Here is a 27,993-nt window from a genome sequence, read left to right as displayed (position 1 = left end):
TAGCTACATTGTATGGATAGGGAATACCCGTTTATCACATTTACACACATATTGTATAAAGTAAAACAGTATTTCAAATCATTCTTTCATAACATAGTTGAGAATCATACAAAGTTTGGTTTAAAAATAGCTTGAAACCCAAATATTTATTGGTGAATGAAAAACTTTATTCTGGTTCTCAGGTGGATATTATTTGTATTAATACAATGACTTTAATACATTTCTGATCAGTTCACCTATCAGACATATTTATATTTATTTTAGAGGGTATCTGATCAAATGGACAAAGATTTGGACACACCTCCTACTCCTCATTTTTATTATTTAAGAACAATCATTAACATTAAGCAAAATTGTTTTTAATCTGTTATAAAACACTAGCTTTAATGTATAAGTGTATACAAAACTAAGAATGCAAGCATGTCTTTACACAAGAAATATTCATTCAGTGGCAATGTACTTTTTGACTGCATATTGTATAAATGGTAGGTCAATTGTAATTTTTGGTTATACTTTCTGAAAATATTCCAAATACGTTTGGACCATTTATCATAAAAAGCTAGACATTTTAACTTTTCCAAAAAGTTCCAGGCTGGAAATACCGTGCTGTTTTGCGGCCTAAACCAAAGATAAAGAGAACATAAAATGTAAAACAACAGAAATAAGCAAAAAAAAAAGGAAGTGTAATGGCGGAAAAGTACAAACCTTTGCACTTTTAGGGAAGAAGTTCCGTGGAAGCCAAAAAGAGAGAGAAAAAGATCCAACTCCTGTCACACAGGTGATTTTTCAGTGAAATCTGACTTTTGGACCACCCAGAAAAAAAAAAACAGGGAAAAAAAACATACCTTATTTGAGACAAAGTAGTTGTCGATGGTTTTATTCGTTTGTCAAATACAGGGATAGTCCATGTACAGAAGAACCGGGAGATTTTTGTCAAGAGCTGTACAATATTTACACAAAGGCTTTACTTTTGAAAGAAGCACAGTATTAGATTGTTCCAAAATAATACTCAGAATACAGACAAAAGACAAACAAATAAAAACAAATTTCCATTTTAAATAGTACTAATACATAATCCCTCCCTAATGGGATTCAGATGCTTCGCGCTCGCTTTCAATTCCATTCGATTTTTTTTTTTTCTGTAGAATGCACTGCAATAATACCGTTTGCGTAGCTTGAAATAGTTTGATCTTTCTTTCCTCTTCCTTAACAGATAAAAACGATAAGACATTTTCCATTGTATCTACTACCCACCTTCGATGAGCGAAAAGGAAGACAGCTCAGAATGTGGCAATAAGATCCATTTATAACATCTGAACGAACATTATTTAACCGTTATGAAGCATTACTGGTTTGTATAGTATGTGCGAACTCCTGTTAAAAATGTCTTTATAAATAATAAAAATGTATTACTTTAGCTCACTTGTTTCACGCGTGTAGACTAAAGCGTTGAATGTCATCACATGTCGTTGCACGCATCTTCCCATGTCAGCTTTCCAATCTGCACGCGTTTATAAAACAGAACCTTCACTCTCTCTCTCTCGCTCGCTCTCGTTTCAGAAAAAAAGCCAGAATAAAACTGCTATAGTCTTAAAAAATTATTTGTGTAAAATTCAGTAACAGACTTCCTCCTAGTGTCGACTCCTTCTGTCAGTTATTTCCCATGATGAATCAGTCAATTCAAAAAGTATAAAGACTCCACACAGTATATTCCATGGTTCTGTGTACCATTTCCTTTCGGATTCAGTGAATTCGGTAAGGTCAGCCCATTTGAGGCGATCTCAGTTTGCTCGTATCCATTCGTTTGGACTCTCAGGAGGGATCCTGCACCGGGTCTGCGGCCTCGGTGACGTTTGTAAAGAGTTGAATCAAGTTATTGGCCAGCGGCAACCTGCTGGGCTCGTCACCCGGTCCTCTTCTGTCGCCGCTGTGCAAGAGCCGTTTAAAAGAGAATTTCAGTAAAACCGAAGAGGAGGGCAGGGGAGCTAGGCAACAATAAATCCAGCTTCTTTGTACATCGAGGACTCCTCGATTCCTCCTTTTCCATGCTCCCCCTTCTCTCTCTCAAGCCTTGGTGCTGAGGGCCATCAGCTCTAAGAAGGAGTTGAAGAGCGTCTCCAGCCAGCTCTGATTGGCCATGCACTGCTGAACAACCTCCTCTTGTCCAGGATCTTCTGAAGCCTGCTCTATAGTGTTCGTCTGAAAGAAACGACGAGAGAATTTTAATGGTGCGTTCATGTGTGATTTGGTTTACTCCAGCTGCTTGTGGGAAATGTAGTTCTTACCTCTTTCTTACAGTGTAAGAAGGTATGGTATTTATAATGATGCAGTGAATGGTAGAGACTGTAGATTCGACATGTTTCGGTTGACAACTTGAGGTCCTGGAGGAGAGAGGGATGGTGACATGTTAGAATCGGAACTCGATCGCAGTTTCTACATTGTTCCCATTAGTCGTTAAGGTTGTCGATGGATTTAAAGGTGTTAAAGAGGTCACATTACGCCCTTTTACAAAGGCTTGAATGTTCAAAAAACACCTTATTTTTCACATATTCTCCATTGTTGCAGCTCCTCTCTTCCCAGTCTGTCAGTAACGCTCTGTTTGTTTCCTGTCTCTATGAAGCCCCTCCTTCCAAAATGCATGACGGGTCTCATTCAATGCGTACGCGCGATTTTAAGAACAAATCACAATTTCACCAAAGATTTCGTAAGAATATTTTTTCAAAAATGTACGTAAGAAAATAGTGTGTACCAACTGAAACCACACGTACGCAAAAAGAACTTACTCTGTATGGCTTTATAATCATGTTAAGAAGTTATATTTCATCCTAACATGACTATTATTACATTGAAGTAAATTGCATGAATTGTATTATATAATCCATATATATGAAATTATTAAATAATACAACTTAATTTCATCTTAACCCTCTGGTGCTCTTCGTGTAGGGGTTGCATTGGTTGTCTTCCATAAGTGACCGGACACCTAAAAATTAAACTTCCTCCACCCCAGTAAAACCAATTTATTTTTCTTCAATAATATTTGTATTTTTAATTTTGTATTTTGAGATGATTTGATGGTATTTTATAATATTTATGCAATAATTATGGTCTATTTTTGCCATTGAAAATGATACAAAATAATATTTAAAAAAAAAAACATTATCATTGCAGAATTTCAGGTTAAAATAGAGACTAGGCCTTCAAAATAATTCTTTTAGAAGGCGGATTAGCGCCCTCTTTTGGAATTATTTAAGAAATCATGCAACCATGGTTCTAATCACTAGAGGTCTCTATGGAGAGGCTTGAGAATTCCTTAGTTCTCTTATGAACACATTTAATTATTTATTTTTTTAAATTGATTTTAATATGCATTTAAATAAATCTCAAATACTATTTATTATAAAGTTTTAGATATTTTATTTGTTTTGTTATAAATATAGATTTTTTTTCTGTGAATTTGTGTTTTTGCAGATTTCCCATTCATTTCCTATGGTAGTCATTTTTGACCAAAGAGCACAAGTGGGAGAATTTTTTTTACTAATGCTAGAAAGTTTCATATTCTGATGAAGCTGTGATTTTAAAAAATTCAAAATGTGGTTCATAGGTTCAGTTTTTCATAGGTGTGTGTGTGTGTGTGTGTGTGTGTGTGTGTGTGTGTGTGTGTCAATATCACACTCTTGATGTTTTAGAGAGGAACCCCTTTACTGCTGTGTACTTTTTTTCAGCATGGTGGCCGATTTGTAGATTGTACACACAAATATTCAGACAGTTTTTGTGTTTATGCCTTTTTCCCATTAATTTCCTATGGTTGGTCATTTATGACCGAAGACAATGAACGCTACTTTTTTTTTTAGCATGCTCAAATCATGACCCCAATTTTGTGTTTACATACCTAATGCTATAAAAGTCACCAAGTTTCATATCATTCCGATTAAGCAGTGACTTTTAAAATTTCTAAAAAGAAAATGTTCCGGTCAGAAATGACCGAAGAGGGTTAAATACACTCGATCATATACAGTTAAAGAGTAAGAAAAGCTGCGTTATAGCTTTAGTTTTATGCAAATGACTAACCTCGTGCATGCGGCCGCTCATTTAGAATACTCCAAACTCACTAACATCAGAATGAGGTTAAGAACAAATTCACGTGCGTACGAACATTTGTGAATCAGGCGGAGATGCTTCGTGAGTAAGTTCTCCTGTGTGTGCATATACGAAAGAATCCATGCAATTATTAGTGAATGAGACCCACTGTGTGTTGATTGCTTGGCTGGACTAGTGTGCATCACACTACTAAATGCAAATCAACCAGTACTCGCCTCTTGTTTTTGTGTATTCCATGGGCGGGAATTATTTAAATGAGGAATACTGTGGCGTGTTTCCGGAAAACTGAAGGCTACAATTCATAGTTTACAGTCACGTGACTGTCGTGGAGCCTTGGAGGGCAAAACTGCCATAGAACTGCAGCACTAGCCTGTCAAATTCTCATCTTAAAACACAAATATGTGAACAATGTGAAACTTGAAATATGTGAACTTAATTTTAAACAGATTAATTAGGCAGTAAAACTGAATGATAGAGCAGCAGACGGAGGGTGAACTGACATCAGGCTAAAGAATCCTTATTTGTGCAACCCACCCTTAAAGTGCTGTAATGTACTAAAACAGTGATATTAAAAAGATCAAATTCAGTTTCCACCTTTTCGATGATGCACAGCCTACTATATAGGCTACAGGCGAGCAGATGAGCCAAGAATATGAATGCAACGTGTTTTCTTTATAATGGTTTTGATGGGAAAACATTTCACGAGAAACCTTGTGTTGCATTAATATTCTGTGTTCATCTGCTTTCCTGTACAAAGTATGCAACATCAATAAGGTGTATATTGCATTTGGTATTTTAATATCACTGTTTTACTTACACTGTGGTAAAAATGACTGGCGGGCAATGGAGAACTGGAGAGCCTTGTTTTGCCATCCAGGTGGGCGTTCCTATAAGCGTATGAAGTCACATCAAAACTATGAATTGAGTCGTTTCAGGGAGTTCACTGATATAGAGAATAACAGCCTTTGGAATGGAATATTGTGAGATATTATTACAGCTAAAATAACAGGTTTTCTTTTTCTATATATTTAAAAATGTAATTTATTCCTGTGATCAAAGCTGAATTTTCAGCATCGTCACTCCAGTCAGTGTCACATGATCCTTCAGGAAATCAGTCTAATATGCTGCTTATGAAACATTTCTTATAATCGATGTTGAAAACAGCTGTGCCGCTTTATATTTTTGTGGGAAACTGTGATGGACTTTTTCTGGATTCTTTGAACAAAGAACAGCTTTTATTTGAAATAGAAATCTAACATTAAAAATGGACACTTTTGTTCAATTGAATCCATCCTTGCTGAAAAAGGATTAATTAGTTAATGAAAACAATTCTTTAATCCCAAACTTTGAATTATCAATATATGGGTCTATATATCCATGTCTATCCAGGGCTGCAAAAAAGGGTGACAAAAACACGAGACCCATGCTGTCTGTCTGTACATAAATGGACAGCTCTTAAATAAATTGAAAAAATTTCAATTTCAAACCTGTGGTTTGGAAACACTCTTTTTGATGCGGTTCAGGGTTTTGCGGTTGTAGCATTCCCCGCCCAGTCTGACCCTCACCGTCCCAGAGTCCAGAGGCTCCGCCGTTATCTGAGGGAACGTGTGAAGAGTTTCCTGTGGAGCAGGAACAGAAGGTCATTCAGAGAAGAATGGAATTTACAGTGTTTGCACAAGGTCATTAAAGAGCTTGAATTTAGCTTTCTTTCTTTTTTTACTTCTGGAATACCAAGAAAATCGGCTTTTGTATAAAAGTGCTTGAAAGTTAAAAAGAAAGTAGGTACAAGAAACATATATATCAAAGTCTCATATTCTCCTGCACAATTGTTTTCACCTGGTGTTTAACCGTGTAAAAATCAAAGAACTCAGAATTACAGTAACACAATGTGAATGATTCAAATCACAGTACGTCACAGATTGCCCTACGTAAATGAGTATTTTATGCTGTAGATGCTGTTCAGAGTCAGGTGAGTTTAATGCTTTACGGTGCAGTTTTTCTAACCACATTCAAGATCAGCTTATTTCTGAAATGATAAAATGCTAAGATTAATATATGCAAGTCTCTTTCCGTTGTGAATATACAGCAGCAACGTGCTATACGTCATGCAACCAGTGACTAAAACAAAAGAATAAAGTCTCTAAAGAACCAAGAAGTCAACATTTCTGAAAGGTAGGTTAGCAGAGGAATGCTATTATTTTAGGAGGTTTTTCTCATTATGTCATACAATGCTGCCACCTATAGGTTGTATTTTTTTATACATACATTATGGGAAATAATATACAAGTAGATTTAACTGAATTCTTTTTGCATATTATATAAAGGATGAAAAGAATGTGAGAAATAAGTCATTTAAGAAAAAACTTGTATGAAGTCCTTGGGGGAAAAATGGTGTTGGAAACATTGTTTGAAAGCCCTTGATTCTTGTTTCTACTGGACATTAAATACTAAAGAATCGATCAAATAAAAGAATCAAGCAAGCACAAATAAAAAGGACAATTACCTGGTGCTGGGAGTTCATATTGCCTCTTTTCAAGAGCTTCCTCTTCTGCTCACTGAGAAGGCTGTCGATCTTGCGCATTGGAGGAAGATATAACTCATCTGAAATAGCCAATAACACGAGGAGAAGAGTGAATTTCATCTCGTGTTTTGAAAACGACAGCACAGCAGTTTTTCTGGGAGGTAATCATATCCCTTTACCTTCGGTGTCCTCTAGAGCCTGAATCATGTCCGGGTCGAGCGCCGTACTGACCAGCATCTCCACGTAGCTCCGGTACATCTCACGCATTGCACGTGTGTTCAGGCCAGCCTTTACTGAGACGGCTGGACAGAGTATAGTCAAGTTATAACTGTACGATCATAACTGTACACAGCCTCCCATTTTATGTCACGTCTTTATTTTTTGTGTCTAAAAATGTTTATTTTGCATTTGAATCGCATTTCACCCCAACATTAAAAGAAAAAAAAAAGTGTATAAAGAGTGTATATTTAAGACAGCAAGTAAACTTTTGCATTATTTTCATGACAATTATGCCCTGCACAATTTCCGCCCAAATTCTGATCACAGTAAAGTATTAACTTTGATTCCCATTCATTTCTAAATGATGATTATGGGCAGTTTTTTATTAAAATCTGCATAAATTAAAGGCCGTAAAAACATTTAAACTATTATATAAACACACACACGTCATGTAAATGTGTCACACAGCAAAAAATCGTAATGTTACAAATTATAGGCTTTTCTTTTCCAAAACAAAATATAATTTCCTTTTTTTTTTTTTTTTAGTTAAATATGATATGAAAATATTTTTTATAATTGGGGTGTAACGATACATCGTTATATCGAGATATGAAAATGTGACGATATGCATCATTGATGTAAACAATATGATTCGCGATATAGTTAGTTTTATCCAAAGTTCTGCTTAATGTATTATTAATTATTATATGTAAAGTATAATTGACCCAAAAAAAATTTATTCTGTCATGTACTCTCATGTCGTTTCAAGAATTTCCTTCCACTTTCAAACACAAATAAAGATATTTATGAAACCAGATAGATTTTTGTCCCTCCATTTAAAGTCTATCCCTCTAAAACTTAAAAGATCCAAAAAAATGTCATAAAGGCATCGTAAAAAATAATCAAATCCAGTCTTCTGAAGAGATGTGATGACTTTTAAATGATTTAAAACGACACGAATACTATAGTAAACACGGACATTCAAATGCTTGCATGACGTGAATTCTAAAATATTTTAATAATAATAATAAAGTAATTAAAAAAAAACTGTAATATTGCGATAGTATCGTATCGTGAGCTCAGTTTTTGTATTGATTTGTATCGAATCGTGACACGAGTGTAGTTACACCCCTATTTAATAATCAACAATATAAATTTTTTTTTCACTTTCACATTACAGTACTGCAAACTAGGGGTGTAACGGAACACGTATTCGTATCGAACCGTTTTGGTACAGGGCTTTCGGTTCGGTGCACGCGTGAAAATCAATTTAGTAGAAACTGTACGTACCGAACCGTCAGTTTTGTGTACCGTTACACCCCTACTGCAAATGGTCTCTTAAATATATGAATATAGTTTCAAAAGATGCATATATTTTTATTTCTAAATTTTGTGAACAAATAAAATCAACAACACAAAAAATAAAAAGTATACTCACTTTCATCCTCACTTGCTGAGGAGTCTGATTCTGATGACGAGGGTACTTCCTTCAGCCACTTCCTGCGTTTCTTGGGCGGAGGCTCTGCCTTCACCTTTGGTGGCTGAGGCTTGGCAGAGCGTTCTGTCCTCCTCTCCTGTCCGCCGCCCTTCTTCTCCTCCTTCACCTTCCCTCGTTCTGTCACCGCTGCCCGTTTCTCAGGCTTCGAAGGTGGCGGAGGTGGAGGTGAAGCTTTTTTCTCTTTTTCCCTCTCTTTCTTTTCTTCCTTCTCCCTGGTTTTAAGCACCTTTTCTCTGTCCCGCTGTTCTTTTGGCCGGATGTTGTTTCTCTCTCTGCTTTCACGCGGCTCCCTTATCTTCTCTCTGTCTTTTTCAGTCTGGTTGTTGGGGGGCGAAGCTAACTTCGGGACTGGTTGAGACTGCCTCCTAAATAATACAAATATATGCCTAATTGAAATGATCTGCTGTGATCCATTGCTAAGCATGTCAACAGTGCACCACAAAACATGTAACATATCCTACCCCAGTACATAATGGAACTGTTAAGCCAGGGACACACCAAGCCGACAGTCGGCCATCGGGAAACGTTGGGCCATTATTGAATTACTGAACTCTGATTGGCTGTTCAGCTTAGCGAACGAGTAATAAGAGCAATAAGAGGCGACAACACAGTTGGCTTTCATCAACGCTAGTTCTTTAGCGTTGGTTTGGTGTGTCCCTACCTTTAAAGGCCGTTAACTATTACAACTATATTAGCGTTCATACCAATGTACAATAATGTTCTGTTTATTAAGCATCCACTGCAGTAATGGCATCTGCCATTAAATGCTTTAAATGCTCAATCTTATTAAAGTCGGGTGGATTTTGATTGGTTAGGAATGATTTTATCGTTCATCAGCTCGAAAAAAATCCTTCTGAAAATGATTCAAATGATATTGTTCCACTGCGTTGTTGTTATAGTTGTGTGGACTTTCCTTTTTTCATAGAATTAAAATGAATAATAAACTTAAAAATGTATTGTCCTTTGTAAACAGCCCTTTACACTGCAACTTTTATACTGACATATAGGATGTGTCTGAAACCTGAAAATGCTTCCTTTACAGGTAGTACACTACGGCAACAAGGCACATGTGAATGTAATGTTTGCATAATATCCTGTCAACTAACATGACTTCATCAGATATACGTGTCTATTACATGTCTATGACATCTCACAATCCTGTGAGTGCAGTTCAATGACTGGCGAAAAAAATTTTTTTAATGGTGTTTAAGGATTAGTTAAGTCACTCAATATGAATAAAGCTTATTTGAATCTCTTCTGGAACATTAGACATGATGCTATAGTGCCAAGGTAGTCTGTCTAAAACCAGTTTCTTTAGGAGATGCCTTCACACTCAAATGTTGTGAAGTCATTGACATGACAGGGCAGCGAGATAGATGAAGGGGTCAAAATACCTCAGGTTGATAGAAGGTCTGTGCCAGGGCTTACAGGAACAGACCCTCACGTAGTCTTTCTTGTTTATGTTTTCCAGAAACTTCACATACAGCCGCTGGTAGCGCTTTTTAGCATCCCCAAAGAAACCAAGATACTAGGAGGAAGTAGAGAAATTAAGGAGAAGGGGACAAAAGAAGAGACCAAATTTAGAAACATTTAGTGACACAACTTAAAATGCAGTCAAAAACAAAACAGAATCCCCCATAACTTAATGTGCTGATAAATATTGTACCATTCAATAAGCACACAATTCTAAGATGATCTGAATGGTTACCATGATGTTGCTTTAGTAGTAGTTTAATCGGGTGTTACGTAGGTCAATGGGATTATTTAGCCTGTTGTATTGTCCATCAGACAAAAATAGAAAGACTGATATTTCTAAAAAACCCTGGCTAAATACAAGTAATAATAAAGGCCCCAATATACTTCAAGCTAAATCAAAGAACGACGTTCGGCCAAATCAGGCCAAAACGAACTTCGTTTGGAGTGAACTGTTGGTAAACGGCTGGTAAACATGGCGATGACGTTATAGGTAGGTGTGAGCAGAGGCTCCGCCGTCTTTCATGTGGAAATCTGGTTTATTTCTCCTGTTCAGTCGGTCGAGTTCAGACATGAACACCCTGTAGAGCTGCTTTATAGTAGAAAATGAAGTTGTACTTCTGATGAAACGAGACACTGACACTATTTTTCATATTTAATATGGTAAAGCTGGTTCATTTTGGGCAATCTAAGGCCCCATCAACATGGAGACGCGTTTAGCTGTATACGTAAAAAATATTATCGTATCGGTGTTTCGTCCAGACGGATCCGGCGTTTTAGGAGCCTGAAACCGGTATGTTTTGAAACCGGGTCCCAGAGTGAATAAATCTGAAACCGACACCCTTGCGTTTTCATGTGTACAGCCAATCCGTACATTTTGTGAAACAGTGATGTCATCACACCAAGTCCCGCATGGTAAAGACTAGAAGGGATACAACTATGGGCATCGGGCATGCGCACATCAATATTGCGTCATTGAATTACTTTATTTGCATTATTGTAAGCGTAGGTTTAGGTTTGGGGTAGGTGTAGGCGTTAATAAAACAATCTGGTAAATATCAAATTTATTTATTATTTTATCGTGAAATTTTGCCTGTTGCTGTACCCCTTCTAGCCACAACTCTTCTTCTCCGTTTTTAGTGTATTTCTGTGGCAGAATTACAGTGCCACATACTGGTCTGCCATGTATACTACATCGTTTTGAGTCAGTTTCAGTGGTTCTGTGTGGACGCAGATATTTCTTGAGACAAGGGAAAAAAAAAATTGGATATGGAAAGCTCTGGTTTCGTGTGGATGTGGCCTAATTGTATAAAGTGCTATATAAATAAACATCACGTGACTTTACTAGAGTGCTGAATTGCAGAGCCTGTGCAAATATATTGTTGCTATGATCAGATGCTTTTCTTATGCTTTATTTAAAAAATGCTTAACGTTTTCTCAATTTTGTTGCGTCTTTTTTTGTTATTGAGAGGAAACAGTGCAGATGTTCATCTAAATGTCGCTCTCCGCAGTGTGGGCGGAGTCAGATGTTCGATAACAGTGTAATCACTGTGGTCACATATTTCGAACAAAAAAGAACTTCGCCACGAGTATCTTAACAGTACCAAGAACTGATCATAATCAGATGTAGTAAACAATGGATGAAAATTGGTGTGCTGCTTTCTATAGATGTGATGGGTCATGACTCACATTACTAGTGGCACAAAACTGTCTCTGTCCATCCTTAATCTCTGGGGAAAACTTCTGCAGCAAAGCTTTCTGTACACGCCAAATTGGAGGGGGCTCTCGCCCTGTCTGCAGGGCCAACTAGTGAGAGATAACATAACGTGTCACATTATATGTCTGCAGATAAGCATTAAATATATGCTGACAAAAATAAAAAAAAAACCTGGAAAAATATTGAAATGGATTGCCGTACCTTCAGACTCCTGATGTCCTCAATCCGGACCACAAACTCATCCCTCTCTCTGAAAATACCCTCACCTCCACTCTCACTCTCATCCTCATCAGTCTCTCCAACAATGGCAGCACCGCTCTGTTTCTGTGCCAAGTGCAATGGTAGAATTTGAGGCACAGGGGGCTCTTCAGGGGAGGCTGGCTCTGCAATGGACTCCTGTACCGGAGGTGGACTGGCCGAAGGTGGGCTTGAGGATAGAGGCGGCTCTACAGGAGGAGGAGGTAGAGGAGAGAGGACAGGCACAGCGGAAGCCACAGGGCTGGGTGGAGGTGAGGACTGTTGTGGTGGAGATTTCTGAGAGGCGGAAGGATTGTCCTCCTGTGGAGGAGGGGGAGATGGAAGGGGGAGGGGAGGAAGCGGTGATGGCGAGGAGGTGGAGGAGGGGGCAGGGGATGATGGGGAAACCGGTGGGAGAGAGGGGGGAGCTTGGGCCTCAATGGCTTCTTTAGGTGAGTCTGCAAGAGAGAAGGGCACTCTTAAATTTTCAACCACTCACAGTTTTAACAAAACAACAGCAAACAAATATTCAACTGGGTCTTAGAAATGCCCTATTTTAACAAAGCACATGTGAGTGGATGTGTTTGCTAAGCAAAAATGACCCTCACCTCCAAATTTTGGGACACTCAGCAGCTCCATGTCTGGGATTTTCTCTTTCTCTTCCTTGTCTTGCTCAATTATCTCATCTACATCCTTCCCTTTTTCTTCCATTTCTTCTTCCTCCTCTTCTTTTTGCAATCTTTCAGACTCAATAGAGTGGCTATGGGCATGTGAGGGCAGGTGTGTATGCATTGGTGGTTGAGGGCTGAGGGCTGGCGGCTGCTGTGTGGGTGTCAGTGGTTCAGGAGGAGGTGGAGGAGGGGGTGGAGGAAGTGAAGAAGGCTGCATTGAGGTGATTTGAGGAGTGTCATACAGAGCAGAGATAGCGGAGGAGATGCTCTTTTGCAGGTCCTGGTTCTTTCCAACAGAGTCCTCCTCATCGGATGAGAAGGAGGGCAAAGTCTCAAGGTTCCTTTTCAGCTCCTCATCCAAGCGCTTGCACGGGCTAGGACAGCCACCCAAAGACAGCCCTCCATCACTTTCCCCATCTCCATATCCAGATACGGCTGCAGGCGGGGGTGGTGGTTGAGGGGATAATGGGCGAATGCCTCCACTTTTCCCAGGAGATGAATCTTCATTTCCACCACTGTCACCTGAGCCCGTTGACATTCCTGATGGCCTTTTTGCAGACTTAAGAAAATCTAGAAATGAGGCAACAAAGCCAGTCTTCTCCGACTCTTTATCTTCCAACTAAATATGAAGGGACAAAATTTATGATTAGATTAAAAAGCACAAATATTCTCACAAACCCTACTGTGGAATATAAACTCTAGGGCTGCATGTTTAATCGAAAATAAAATCGAAATCGTGATTATGAAATCACAAAGGTTATGATTTTTGATTAAATAAATATACACACAGCGTGTTTCATAGTGAGGAGTGGCAGTGTGATCAGAGCCGATTGATCGGTTCAGTAAATGGTACTCCATCAATCTCTGCAAGGTCTTTGAATTTGAGTCACTTACAACGTGCATTACGTTTTTACACCAAACTCACTTCATAGCGCCCGTCAAGTGTTTAAAATCTTCCATTTGGGATCTGAAGTGGCTTCTTATCACAGAGTGAGGCAGACAAAATGTTATTTTGAAGTATTCTATACTGTATTTAATGCTATGTCGATTACTATTGCATTATTAATATTAATTTATTCTTATGATTGAGGAACACAGATAAACCTTGTGTGTTTTTGGTCTCACTTATGTTTAATAAGTGCCTTTATCCATATTAGGGATTTCCTGGAACGTCACAAGTTTTATTACTTCTGTGAGGCATATTTGTACTTTTTGCACAAGGGTGACCTCCGGCTTCCAGTGTGAATGACATTACATGTGTTTATAGCGCTCAATAATGTTCACACCACCCTATTTTACGTTTACATTTTTTTAAAATAACAGCACTCTCTCTAAAGAAATTTAAATTAAACATATGATAATCCTTTTTTTTTCTCCAGTGTAGTGTACTGAAATGTTATAGTTTTGAATTTATAGTTATAGGCTGCCTGCATGTCAAAATATTTTTGAATAATATTAAATATTTAACATTCTTAAATATTTTTTTAATTTTTAATAACAAAATAGTTTTATTACAATAATTATTTTTATTTAGTAATAATAATAATAATAATAATAATAATAATTATTATTATTATTATTATTATTATTATTATTATATCAATAATAATATATTATGTCATATTGATATAAAAGCACTCAATTTTGGGCCAAATTGTGCAGCCCTACAAGCAGGCACAACAAACCTGGCGTTCTTTATCATTTTTTATTCATTCGTTTTAAAAATCCGCGCATTGCAATTTTAACTAGGGGTTACCTCTTGTGATTTAGACTTCTTGTCTTGTGGTCTGTTCATGTCAGGCACTCCGGGTGTCCCAGGGCTCAATCCCAAAGAAGGTGCGGAACCAAGGGAACCATCTGAGAGAGCCGGATCAGTGCCTGATAAGGAGTCTGTCCGCAGCAAGGCATCAGAAGATGACATGCTTCCAATAGGAAGTTTAATCTAATAGAAGGAGATAAGACATTATAGAAAATGCCCTGGAAAGTGATATAAATGAACATACAAAATTAAATATTAAACAATGTGGATAAAAAATTTAAAAAAACTCTACTACTGGTTGTTAACTGATATACTGATATATTGTGCATCTGTAATGACTACAAAAGTAGTTTAACATCAAACTCTCACAATGTTTAGACAGTATATTATAAATTGCAACAGTAGATTTGTCTTACCTTGATGGGTTTGATTGGCTCCTGATGCTGTGTCTGCTGCTGTGATTGGTGATGCATTTGCTGCTGCATGTGCTGCTGATACATCTGATTTGGATCTTTATTGGCTATCTCCATGTCCATCATGGATTCATCCCGTTTACCTCTGCCTCTGCCTCTGCCTCTTCCTCTGCCTCTTTCAGGAACATATCCTGTTCCATACTCTCCCATCATACCCCTAGAGTGGTGAGGTTCTGGCAATGGGCGTATACGTGGTCGTCCACGTGGCCTTGGCGGTCCATCTCGTTTGGGTTTTGAGGGCTTCCTGCCTCTTTTCTTCGGTCCATCCTGTGGCAACAACTGAGGAGGGGGACCAAGGGATGGGTATCCAAAATCTAGATCACCCATTAAAGGGCTTAAAGTTCCCCCTCCCACTCCACTTGATTTGCGACAACTGGACACAAGGTCTGGTATCAGATCAGGAAGTCTGCTTCGGCTGTTGAGGCGAATGTCAGCTGGGACATCAGCCTTATCCTCATCATCCTCAAATTCATACTCCTGTGCATAGCTCTTCTTGGGCAAGGAGTTTGGATCAGGTCTCTCCTTCAGCAGATGGAAGGAACTGGATTTCAGAAGCTTCTTTGGGCGAGAGGAACAGAAAATTGGAGAGGTAAGACCTGTGGATCCAGAGCCAGATCCTCCAGTACCTCCTATTTTGGCACCAGATCCTTCCCCGACAGTTCCAGTTGTCCCCATTCCAAGGCTGGCTGGTTGAGATTGGATTAGTCCAAGCTGCTCTGTGTTGACAGTAGATGGGAGCTCATGAGTCTTCAAGGAGTCAAGATCTAAATGCATGGTTCCATTATCAGGTTCTGAAAGATCATGACAATACTGCCCATACCCCTGGTCATTGTGATGGCCAAGCATATCATAACTTTGACCTGTATTGTCTCCTCCTCCAGGTGTCGTTTTAATTCCTTCCATTCCTTCCTGCACTGTTTGGCCAGGTGCAACCCCATCTTGACCCTGCCCAGTCCCTCCTGAGCAACTGGATTTGTATTCCTCTGGGCAGAACATATCCTCCATTCCAGGAAAGAACGAGCGGTCCTCATCTGGGAGAAGAGAATCAGGGAAGCAGATGGATGTTAAAGGAACAAACCTCTGGCTCTGTTGGCTTTGATTTTGGTTTTGATTTGATTTTGCTGCTGGATTTCTGGTGTCAAAGTGGGACTCTCCTTGATGCTGGTCAAGCTGAGCTTGAGGAATCTGGGAGGAATGAGAGGGGTGCGACTGTTCTTGTTGCTGAGAGGCTGCAGAGGAGGATTGAGGAGGAAGATGATGATGGCTCTGCTGATTAGTATGGGAGGAGTGAGGGTGTTGATGGTGGGAGTTAGGATGTTGAGGTCCTTGTGACGCTTGTTGCTGTTGGTGGTGATGGTGGGATAGGTGGTGTCCATGGGAGGTTGTCGATAAACTCATGTCTGGCTCAGGAAGATATGAGTGCAACTCCGAGGCATGGTGCTGCGTTGAGTGGTGAGATGAAAGTCTTTGCTGTTCCTGTGACTGGCGCCTTTCTACACTTCCTGCTGTTGCTGCTCCAGAATTCCCTCTACTTCCTTCCCCTCCCGTCCTCTCATCCACCATTGCCCCCTCTTGGCTAGACGTCCGAGAGAGGGAATGCTCTAGCATGTCTAGTGAAGTCACTGTGTTAGACTTAGGGCGGCTCTGGTCTTGTTGCTGAGAACCATGACCATAGTGACCAGCTGCTTCCAAAGCTTGGGATTGGAGCTGGAGTTGGAGCTGGGATGTCTGGGGCTGGGAATGGGTCTCTGCTGACACAACTCCCCCAGTGGCTTCCATAAGGGCCTGTTGGCTTACAGAATGCTGCTGTTGCTGAGGGTCTATTTTGCTGCGAGTATGGGACAGCACAGACTGCAGCAAATGAGAGGGTTGGCGAGACTGGTCAGTGGGAGAGTCCATAAGCGACTGTGACTGAGAATGATGCTGTTGCTGCTGTGATTGTTGTTGATGTTGTTGTGGATGCGACTGATGATGCTGAGTTTGCTGTTGATGTGTCTGTTGATGCTGATGGTGATGTTGCTGCAAATCAGGTGTCTTGCGCATGTAAGCCATATCTCCTGAATCTTGAGGCTTTTTCTGAAGATCCATGTGGGGGTGAGAGTGTAGGTGTGGGTGCGTCGGTGTATGTGGAGTGTGTTGATGGTGGGAGGTGGAGTGTTGAGGAATGGAGTGTTGGGAATACGGGTCACCTCGCCCATAATGCACCACTGATCCCAAAGAATCATGATGATGGTGAGGATGGGAATGTGTTTGGTCTGAACTCCCTCGTCCTCCATCACTTACAGTTCTGTTGCTCTTCTGTTGCGGTTGTTGTTTATGCTGTTGTTGCTGCTGATGTTGTTGTTGCTGTTGCTGTTGTTGTTGTTGTTGTTGTTGTTGGTGCTGTTGCTGTTTCTTTAGGGACATCTCCAATTGACTGTCCAGTCCAGCTCCACTCCCTGTACCAGAGACGGCAGCATTAGAGGTGGCACTATGTGTTCGAATAACACTTTGAAGGTGGTACCTCTCTTCTGAGCTTTTACTCATCTCATAAGCAAGCCCCTTATTTCCATCCTGAGCAGGAAGAACTGGAGGTTGCTGGGCGGGCTGTGAGGAATGATGGCTTTGAGGAGGATGGTGATGTGATGCTTGAGGAGCAGGACTCTGGGCTTGAAGAAGGTGTTGGATGAGGAAATCATCATCAACATCATCGTCCTGTTGTGGCCTTGACTCTGTTACACCAAGTATGCTGTTATCAGACTTTGTTTTGGGAGGAGCAGATGGGTGGTAGGGTTGTGATCGAGGTCCTCTTGTGTCTGGGTACCCTTGTGGGGAAGGCAGAAATGAAGGTGAGAGAACAGAAGATAAATATTTGTTGGATCCTGCTCCAACAGGTGACTGAACAGGTCGTGAAGGTACAGGAGAATGCAGACCAGGGCGGATGATTCCAGAATTGCCAGATGGAGATGGGCTGGAATCAGGCATGTGGTAAGATCCACTACCACCTCCTCCACCTCCCACGCTACCACTGCCTCCAGTTCCCGTGCTGCCTCCACTACTGCTACCACCAGTTGTTCCACCACTTGCTCCTGATCTTAGAAGGGCAGGAGAGTGTCCTGATGCACCATAACCCATTGATGGGCTTCCAGCACCTCCTAAGGATGGTGGCAGAGACCCATAACCTGAATCAGTCCCATATACTGAATCTGCTGAAAACGACTGACTTCCCAAATTCCCATAGCCTTTAGCAACTCCAGAGGTCCTAGCTGAAGGAAGTTCATGAGCCTGTGGAGAACTGAATCCCCCATATGACTGGGAAAGGTGTGATGGGGGAGGCTGATTTGGAGAGAAAGACTGAGGTTGAGGTTGAGGAGGGGTCTGGCCAGTTAGACCACTCGATGACTTAACTGGAGCCACTGGGGATCCATAACCCGAGAGGCATGACTTGGGAAGGGTTTGCTGGGTGGAGTTAGAGGAGCTCTGAGAGGGCTGGGAATGTGACTGGGGTGGAGGAGGTACAGTCTGAGTTGGCGGCTGTTGCCGAGAGGATGCAGAGGCAGAAGTGGAGGTTGGAATGGAATTAGACTGCCGAGCACTAGCAGACGCAGAGGATGAGGAAGATGATGAAGATGAGGATGATGCAGAAGAGGCCGAGGGTGGTGTGTGGGGGGTTCTGGAAGAGGATGCAGATCCAGAAGAGGAGTAACCACTGCTGGAACTGCTCTTTGTCCCCTTTCCAGCCCCACCAGAGGATGTGGATGATGAGGACCCATAAGAAGGTTGGATTATTGGTCTGTACTGTTCAGTCCTGGGGGAGGGTTTATGGTCTGAGGAAGGACTGTGCTCACCCAGAGGACTGCAAGAGAGGCCAGCATGGCGAGTATGAGTGGCTTGCTGATATCCTGACACCCCACAGCTGAGGTAGTGCTGCAGGGGGTGAGGGGTGGATGAGGGGGCTTGAGCTGGAGAGGGACGTTGGTAGTGTTTAATTACACTGTCTTGTCTTGGTACTGTCCGCTCTTGGGATGTTGGCTGAGGTGGAGCAGGGGTAGAGGAAAACACAGAGGCACTGTACAATTGGGAGGACTGATCTTGAAGCTGGGAGGACAACAAGTTGAACTGATGAGATTGAATATGGCGGGCAGAAACTGAGGCTGCAGAGGAGGCTTGAGCCGATGTGACCCCACTCCCAGAAGGATCATGACTTCCACGGTAAGCCGCAGCTGCACCTTGTGATGATAACAGGCGGTCAAAGCCCAGGCTTGACTGAGAAGGCGTCTTGATGTGGAGTAAAGGATCATGGGGTGACAGGAGGCCATTGGAGGTGGGACTGAAAGTGGGTGTGTCCTGTAAGGACAATGAGGGGGTCACACCTGGGAAGGAGCGCCCTGAGAATGATGCTGGGTGTTGATAGGCAGACAAAGCAGAAGAGGATGGGAAGGATCCAGATCCAGGAAGGGCACCAGAGATGAAGAGTTCTGCAGGGGCAGGTGTGTGCATGGCTAAAATGTGGAGAAAAGACACAAAGAAAAGATAAAAGCTAAGGCTAAGAAAACGGCTTTGAACAGCTGTGCACACCGAGTATAACAAGAGAGCAAATAGATTTGATTGTTGTTGCTATAGCAACAGTGATGACAGTCCTGGCTGACTGTACTTAGGCCATATGTTCACCAAAGCATTTTTCACCAGATGAAAATGCCAGGCGCTCTGCTGAAAACAACTAGTGCCTGGGAGTGCTTCAGCAGCGCAGCGTTTTTTTTTTCCAGTTGAGATGCTATGATACGGAATATGCGCTAAAGTGTTACTAGCATCTCATTTCACAGATAGTTTGTTTCTGTATCGTTTCTATTTAAAAATGTCAATACGATAGCAGCTTTTCCACCGTCGGGTCGCACGGTTCTCATTGCATAACCATTCCATTCCATGCCAGCAAGTAGTTTCATTTTTCACTGTAGGGCTGATAACGGAGCTCTTTGGGATGTAATACAATTGCGTCTGTCATTGCCTTGGAAACGCAAGAGTTAACAGACGATATGAGATGTAAATAGCGACCGCATTATGGAGGATGATCAGATATTTCTTTAATTTTTTTGTTATTAATTTGTGCTTATGTCACTCAAATAGAGTGCTTAGCCATTTCGGACCAACGGCTAATGTAAAATAATTGCTCTGGCTTTTGTTTTAAATTATTTTGTTCTGTTATTATGTTTCTGGTTGTCATCTGTTGACGTTGTACAAGCAGAATGCGGCAGTTGATTGGTGTTGTATTTATCCCATCCCACACCTCCACTGTGATTGGACAGCTAAGTAAAAAGTGACAGTGATGAGTGCTACATATTAACCAAAGTTGGATATTCTTCAACTCTAAGCGACCAGAGCTAAAAAAAAATGTGGCACTCCCATTGAAAACAATTGGAAAAATATGCTAGCTTCTGGAAAAAATGCTTTGGTGGCCATATGACCTTACAGTTTACCAGCATTTCCACCATATACTCAGTACATCGATTAATTGACTGCGCATTCTTGATGTATTTTTTTCAGTTTGTTGTACATTATTAAAATAGAAGAAACACCAATGCAAACCTCATACAACTAAGTAAGTTCAGCTTACCAGTCTGCCATGATGGAGTGCGAAACTGAGATAGGAGGGATGAGGCAGAGGGAGGTGGCTGTGGACCCCGGGATTCTAGTGCAGATATAAGGTTCATAACCGATGGATCTGGGCCTGATGGACTTGCGTGGTGGAGCCCAGCATCAAAAAGTCCAGACAGGCCTAAGAAAAACACATGGAAAAACAACTATGTAATGAGCACATTGAGCACAATTGATCCTGCTATTACAAACCTGAGGGAAAAAAAAAACTTTGTTTCCACTTTATTATTATATCAGTTTTACTTTTTAAATGATTTTGCTGGTATATTTGTCTGATATTAGTATTGACTACTGAAATTTGGTGTTGTGTGTGTGACAAGCCTAGTATTGACTTATACATTGTTTCCTGTAAATCAATCATGGTAGTCAAGGAAGAGAACATGTGATAAGCTCTATAATAAAGGCTACTATTGGGAACATTGTGCTTCAAAACCTCAGGAATGCAGTGCACCCTCTTATGCAAGAGTGTTCACATCACAACCATCAAAAAATAACTATTACAAACACACATGCAAAAATGTTCTGGGCTTGAGGGGATCAACAATTTTCTGTGATCAGTTTAAATTACCATACATCAATCACTGTATGAATAAATAATCAGCATACATCATAAATTAAAATGAGCTATTCCAAATTCCACATGTGCTGTGGAGCTATACATTTCAACATGATACAATGAAGCCATATCAGATGTGGAGTCAAAGTAGTGTCACTCACCCAGGCTCCTTCCAGCTGCACCCCAAGCCCCACCCTGGCCAGATCCACCAGGATGGTGATTGGTAGCATAACCCTGCAGGGGATGGGGAGTGGCATAGGCTTGGCGATGAAGAAGTTCAGACTCCGGATGTGATGATCTAGAGCTGCCGTAAACCAAGCTGACAAGACCAGAACTTTAGCATTAATAATCCATGATGCTTAAAGCCAGTGTAAAACCATAATCATTTAACAGTAATTTCTCTGTTTACATTACTGCTATAAAAAAAAGTATATCTAGCAATATCTAGGAAGCAATTTTGTAAAGGGTACTTTATTTATATATAACTTTTAATTCAACTCCATTACGTTTATTTCAATTGATAATAAGGCTGTGCAATTACTCATAATTTGATTTTGGCTTCCTAGTGTGCCGCTGCCGCATTACGTCCTGCACACCTTCCTTTCCTTCACAGCGGTGTGCTTTCATTCCTCCCTAAAAGCCCAGACTTAACACCCAAATAAGCCAAATAAGTGAGTGTTGGAAAATCTAGTTATTTTTTTCCTACTATGGAAGTTGTTGGCTACAGTCAACTGTCTGGTTACCATCATTCTTTAAAATATCTTCTTTTACTTATACAGTCCCTCCAGAAAAACGCGATTATGCGATCTCATGATTTAATGCATAATCAGCCAAAGTCCACATATTTATGCGGGGGCCACATTTTTTCAAATACACCGCACGTGCAAAATATGCGGGGCTAGCATGATTTCATAATCCCCGCATTTTCGTTGCAAAAAAGTCATATATTAGCAGAAAGTTGAAAAATGAGAGCCGCCATTTCCCCCTATTGCCATGGGAACGTTTTGAAGTGACGTAATTACCCGACGCGAAAGTCATCGAAAAGCTGCAAACCCCGTGGTGAAACCATAGATATCGGTGAAACCATGATGAAGCACGCAAATTCCCATTTGCCAACAAAAATAACAGCAAAAGACCGCGCAAAGCAGTTTCCCGGTGTGTTGACCGGTTTCAAAACACAGCATCATGAAGCTTCAAAGCGTTATGAATCAGTGAGTCGATTCAGTGGTTTGGATCGCCAAAGTCACGTATTTCAGCAGTTTGACACGCAATCCGAATCATGAATCGACTCGCTGATTCATAACGCTTCGAAGCTTCATGATGCTGTGTTTTGAAATCGGTCATCACTATATAAGTCGTTATTTAGTTTTTTTTGCGCACAAAAACTATTCTCGTCGCTTCATAAAGATATTGTAGAACCACTGTAGTGAGATGGACTTTGTAACGACGTCTTTAGTACCTTTTAAGGGTCTTGAGAGTGTAAAGTACATTGTGCCAATGGAGGCCTTTCTGAGCCATCGGATTTCAACTAAAATATCTTCATTTGTGTTCCGAAGATGAACCGATGTCTTACAGGTGTCCAACGACATGAGGGGAAGTCATTAATGACAGAATTTTCATTTTTGGGTGAAATAACCCTTTAAGATATTGCACTTTGTGCATTGGAAGCACTCAAATGTCTGTTTTGTATAGCTACCTCTGTAAAACAGGAAGTTATTTATTCATTTTTTCAGAAGTTGTAGCATATTCCTTTTGTAAAGCTACAGAACTTGTTTGACTCGATGTTTTGTAAATTTGGGCCATGTGTTTATTAAGGTCTTCAATAAAACAAGATGAGAACTTAAATATTCCCAGCACTTTCTGTGATGTAGTGCTTTTTTTCTCTTTTTCATCAAACCGCAGTTTTTGCAAGTTCCCATTCCATTTTCCAATTTCATTGCATAAAATTGCATACATTTGCATAAATATCCTGCATTCTCTATCGCATTTTTTGAGAAAACGTGCCGCATAATAAAGGGTTTTTGCCAACCCTTGAGGAGTAAATAATGACAACTTTAAGTTTTGGGGGAACTATTCCTTTAAGTAATCGCAAACAGTTGATAAAGAAAACGTGTGTGTAACAGTATACTGGATCCGTGCACTAGCTCTTAAAATAACAGCAGCCTAATATACCTGAAGCAGTTTATCATTAATGATAATCAAGCAACAAATGACAAAAGAAAATCAATAACTGACTGGATGACTTAAGTAGCTTTAATAAGGATTCATCTGTACTTAAAGGGTTAGTTCACCCAAAAATGAAAAGTTGGTAATTAATTCCTCACCCTCATGTCGTTCCAAACGCGAACGACCTTCGATCATCTTCGGAAACACAAATGAAAGATATTTTTTATGAAATCCGAGCGCTCTCTGACCCCTCCATAGACAGCAACTTTATTAACACTTTCAAGGGCCAGAAAAGTAGTAAAAACATTGTTAAAATAGTCCATGTGACTCCAGCGGTTCAACCTTAAATTTATGAAGCGACGAGAATACTTTTTGTGCGCAAAAAAAAAAAGCAAAAGCAACGACTTTAACAATTTCTTCTCTTTCGTGTCACGTTGTAAACACAGTGCAGCACTTCCAGGATCTACGCTAGAATGCCGGCTCTATATTGGCAGGCTCCTGCGTCAGCATCACACGCATGTGTCGTGGTGCTCACATGAACCGCGTCAGAGACTGACACAGAAGAGAAGGAATTGTTGAATAAAGTCATTATTTTTATTTGTTTGTTTTTTGCACACAAAAAGAATTCTTGTCGCTTCATAACATTAAGGTTAAACCACTGGAGTCACATGGACTATTTTAATGATGTCTTTACTACCTTTCTTGAAAGTGATAATTACATTGCAGTCTATTGGCGGTCAGAAAGCTCTCCGATTTCATTAAAAGTATTTTAATTTGTGTTCCGAAGAAGTTCAAATTAATGACAGAATTTTTATTTTTGGGTGAAAAAGCCATTTAATGTGTACAGTAGGGATGTGCGATTAATCGTAATTGATTATGAAAACAAGATAATAAACGTGAAACAATTATTGTGCAGCTGCCACATTCCGTCCCACGCACCTTCCTTTCCTTCACTTTCGTTCCTCCCTAAAAGCCCAAACTTAATATCCAAATCAGCCAAATAAGTGAGTGTTGTAAAATGCAGTCTATTGTTGCTAAACTGCAGGACATGCTTGATATTAAACAGTGTTACTAAAAGTGTATTAAGTCGCAAAAGAGACACTGTTCCCTATAGGTGGTCTCATGTGCGTGTACTCAGAGACGGGCCAGAACGCGCATAAGCAAAGTATAGTGTGAGCTTCATACACGCCTAAACGGTCAAATAGTCTATATGTCGAAATAATTTGTCTATAATTATCCTCGAAACACAGTTGGTTATGTCTTAAGTGAATGGAAACACTGAGAAAAAGCGCGTGTGTAACACTATATTGGATCCGAGCAGCTCTTAAACTGACAGCAGCCTAATAAATATGCTGCAGTCATTATTGTTAGACAAACAACTAAAGAGAAAGATAAAATCACTCACTGCTTTTGAATGAATAAACTGTAGTTTTAATAAGGATTAGACTATATTTAATGTATACAGCAGTATTCTTTTACATTTGATTATTCAATTTCTGATGTAGGCTATTACTTATCTGAATACCACGGTGTCTTCCTGAAAAAACTAAACCTTAACATTTAACTTAACATAACAGTAAATAAACATTTATTTGTACTTAATGTATTGTTTACTCGTCTCCTGTAACTGATTTGAGGACATTTACTTGAAAATAATTTCATATTTATCATGAAATAAGACTTTGATCATATCACCCACCTATAAACATGTTAAATAATCGTGATTTAAATAGAGCAAAATAATTGTGATTATAATTTTTGCCATAATAGAGCAGCCCTAGTGTACAGTAAGGCTATGAAGTGTAATTTTACACTTGATTATTCACTTTTTGTTCATTTGTAAGCCATTAGTAGGCCTACATCATCTGAAAAACTTAAAATACAGTTTATTTAATTTGTAATTTAATTCTGTTGTATTCATTAATTTGTCTGTTTTGTTTGTAATTAGTTTCTCTGTTCTTATTGTGTAGCTAACTGATTACTTGTCTTACGTAATTAATTTGAGGTCCTTTTTCTTTTATTAGTTAACCTGGTATTAGTGTTTGCTTAAGTATCGATAATTGTGAAATTTCACTGATATTCAAAATTACTCATATAATGAAATAAGACTTTGATCATATCGCCCACCAATAATTGTGTTAAATAATCTTGATTTCAATACTGAACAAAAATAATTGTGATAATCGAGCAGCCCTAAATTGTTAATTAGAACAAAATTCATAAATTTGAATGAATAATCATTTAAAACTCATAATCTGTTATACTTTTGAAATACCTGACCATCTATGTCAAAAGCAAATCATGCCATAAAATGTGTTAAGTGCATTACTAAAAGAGTGGCCTTTGTTAATGTTTCTTGTTTTGTTTTTTTCAGAGGTCAAAAAGAATAGCTATCCAGCTTTTATAATACTTTTTGGATGCCTAAATTCAATTCTAATACGTATTTTTATTTAAATATATAGATTTTTCATATTAACCATAACATGTAATTATTATTTGTAATATTGGTGCACCCCTAATATTTAGATATCTGGGGATGTAATACAGAAACACCATTTATATCCTTATCTAACAACCACAGCGATCTCACTTAGGATCTCATTCCGAACTTTGAACTTATCAGATATTAATATACGAAGTTTCTGTAAGGCAACTGGAGCATTCATATTACTTAAAGGGATAGTTCACCCAAAAAATTAACTCAGTCATAATTTACTCTCCCTCAAGTTGTTCCAAACTTGTATGAATTTCTGTCTTTTGCTGAACACAAAAGAAGATATTTTGAAGAATATGGGGAACTAAACAGTTGAAGGATCCCATTGACTTCCATAGTAGGAGGAAAAAATACTATGGAAGTCAATGGGATCCATGAACTGGCTGGTGGTTACCTACATTCTTCAAAATATATTCTATTGTGTTCAGCAAAAGAAAGATATTCATAGAGGTTTGGAACATCTTGAGGGTGAGTAAATGATGACAGAATTTTCCTTTTTTGGGTGAACTATCCCTTTAAAAAAAATCTCAAATCTTAATTTGAGCTATAGAAAATAGCCACTGCTCTCCTCTAGTACAATAATATTTTGTCCAAAATGTTCTATATTGTGAATTGTATTTTTATGAACAGTATTGGCTTATAAGTATTATCTTTCCTATCTTTGTAATCTGTGTGTAACAGTTAGTGATGCTTGGCATTATTGTATGCAAACCAATCATGTAAATAAAGTACTTTGAAATTGAAATTAAGATACGGCTTAGTGTTCATGTCATTTTTATTAAAAAAAAATAAAAAACGTTTTATTTCTCCAATGGTTTGTTGGCTGTAAATAATGTACTAATCTGTGACAGTGAGCATAGCATTGTATGCTAACTCGTTAGCACCGCAGGTCGCTCCCATCTTCAGAAGAACGAGCGCGAGAGCTAGCTTATGCAGCATATCTCAACAGAAACGGTGGCCTCTTTTTATTTTTTGAAGTAAACATCAATTTTATACCGTTTTCTAGCTCGAATCAATAGTAGGCCCACATGCGACAACAGCACGAAGAGGTTAGCTAACGTCAGCTGAATGGGAGGTTTGGCTGTGGCTTCTCACCATCAGAGGCCGCGTAGTATTGTTTCCACGATTTATTAAACAACGAGGAATATGAACAATATGCTACAATACATAACGTTACAAGTAACGTTTGATTCTGATACGGTGTATTTTTAATCAACATTGCAAATAAAAGAGCGCAGGTAAGCTGCAGCATATCTGTACTTGGCGTTCTTTTCCTCTCAATAGACTTGACCCGAAAGAGCCCCTCATTCATTGGGGATGCTAAATGAATCTACGATGGGATCTGTAATAAAATCGTGCGAGCAGACTTCACCCCGCCCCCCACCTTTTTTCTTCCCTCTCCTCCCCAAACCGCACATTAGTCCATCAATCACACTTGAATTTCCAAAGACGCAATCCCTCGCTTATTTGAATAACAATAGCTACACTAATACCTTATGACATCCTACGCGAATGCATCGTCAGAGTCAGATGCAAATGCATGGGTTTTCACAGTCGGTTTTGTCCCAAAACAGCGGACACCATTCTGTGTTTTCAGCATGGCTGCATGCTTACCTTGCTTTGGCTGATCTCTCGTAGCTCCATCCGGCTCCTGCGCCCAAATCACCGAACCCAGCTCCCGGGTAATTTCTATCCATTGCTTCGCAATACGCGCGCGGCAGGATGCGAGCGAACGACTTCGGTGCAAAACTATTTTTTGCACAGCGAGATCGCGGTCCTGTTGTCAGTTTTTAATCATTCTTCCTGGTGAGAGACGACTAAGTCCATAAGAGTGAAAAATAGCATATTGAAAAGGGAGAGGGAAATGGAGGGGAGGAGATGAGTGCGTGCGTGATAGAGGGGGTGTTCACCGACCACCTCCAACGAAATAACTCACCTCTTTTTCAGTCTTTTCTCATTTAAAATCAGATCAAGTAATGCCATGCTCCTGACGGGCTGCGAATAATTCGGTTTGACCTGGTTACCGATAAATTACTGATGGACGCATATGACCGTATACGTCCTTTCCCTTGTTTCTCCTCCCCTTTCTCCACTTACTTTAGTTGTATGAAATATGCATCAACCAAGCAAGGGGCATCGGCCGTTAAACAACTGCTACATCGCTCACGCAACTATATTGCGAGCGAATCCGGAGAAATATCAAACGCAACCTTTGAATTCCACCCACAGTGTTGTTGTGAGCTAGCCGCTAGCCCTGTCGACGCATCAAAATAAGATGGTGTTACTTGCTGCTGTATTTTCGGTAAATCCCGCTCCCTCGCGCGGTTTGCCTTGCATTCAACTCGACGATATCAAAAAACGGACGCTGCGTGCAAATCCCGCACAGTTCGCTTGAGAGCCGAGCTCGAGGCCTGCTTTTTCATAATATTAGTCATTTTCCCCTGAAGACGCCATTTTTGAAGGCGGCTGTTTCTCTC

General features: G+C 39.9%; 1 protein-coding gene across 1 annotated transcript; it reads right to left on the bottom strand.

Annotated features, from left to right (window-relative positions):
- Nucleotides 1-151: 151 nt before the first annotated feature.
- Nucleotides 152-27,993, bottom strand: prr12a (proline rich 12a). Its single transcript, XM_079801744.1, has 15 exons — nucleotides 27,131-27,993; nucleotides 21,018-21,175; nucleotides 20,260-20,421; nucleotides 14,613-19,150; nucleotides 14,194-14,379; nucleotides 12,375-13,056; nucleotides 11,731-12,224; nucleotides 11,502-11,618; nucleotides 9,734-9,867; nucleotides 8,280-8,704; nucleotides 6,802-6,924; nucleotides 6,605-6,702; nucleotides 5,589-5,720; nucleotides 2,286-2,381; nucleotides 152-2,199 (listed from the first exon to the last, which is right to left on the bottom strand). Exons 1-15 carry the CDS (start codon nucleotides 27,211-27,213, stop codon nucleotides 2,065-2,067), a joined length of 7,563 nt encoding a protein of 2,520 aa, XP_079657870.1. The 5' UTR covers nucleotides 27,214-27,993; the 3' UTR covers nucleotides 152-2,064.

The sequence above is a fragment of the Gobio gobio genome (genome assembly GCF_949357685.1).
Source record: "Gobio gobio genome assembly, chromosome: 20".
Classification (NCBI taxonomy): Eukaryota; Metazoa; Chordata; class Actinopteri; order Cypriniformes; family Gobionidae; genus Gobio; species Gobio gobio.
The sequence above is the reverse complement of the archived record's forward strand: the minus strand, read 5'-3'. Positions and strand labels throughout refer to the sequence as shown.

Bases quoted from the DNA above. Each gene is read 5' to 3' on its own strand.
- prr12a (XM_079801744.1), bottom strand. From the start codon at position 27,213: ATGGATAGAAATTACCCGGGAGCTGGGTTCGGTGATTTGGGCGCAGGA. The intron at 19,151-20,259 runs GTAAGCTGAACT...TCCACATTTTAG, and splicing joins CACTCCATCATGGCAGACTG to CCATGCACACACCTGCCCCT. The intron at 9,868-11,501 runs GTGAGTCATGAC...ACTTCCTCCTAG, and splicing joins AGTTTTGTGCCACTAGTAAT to TATCTTGGTTTCTTTGGGGA.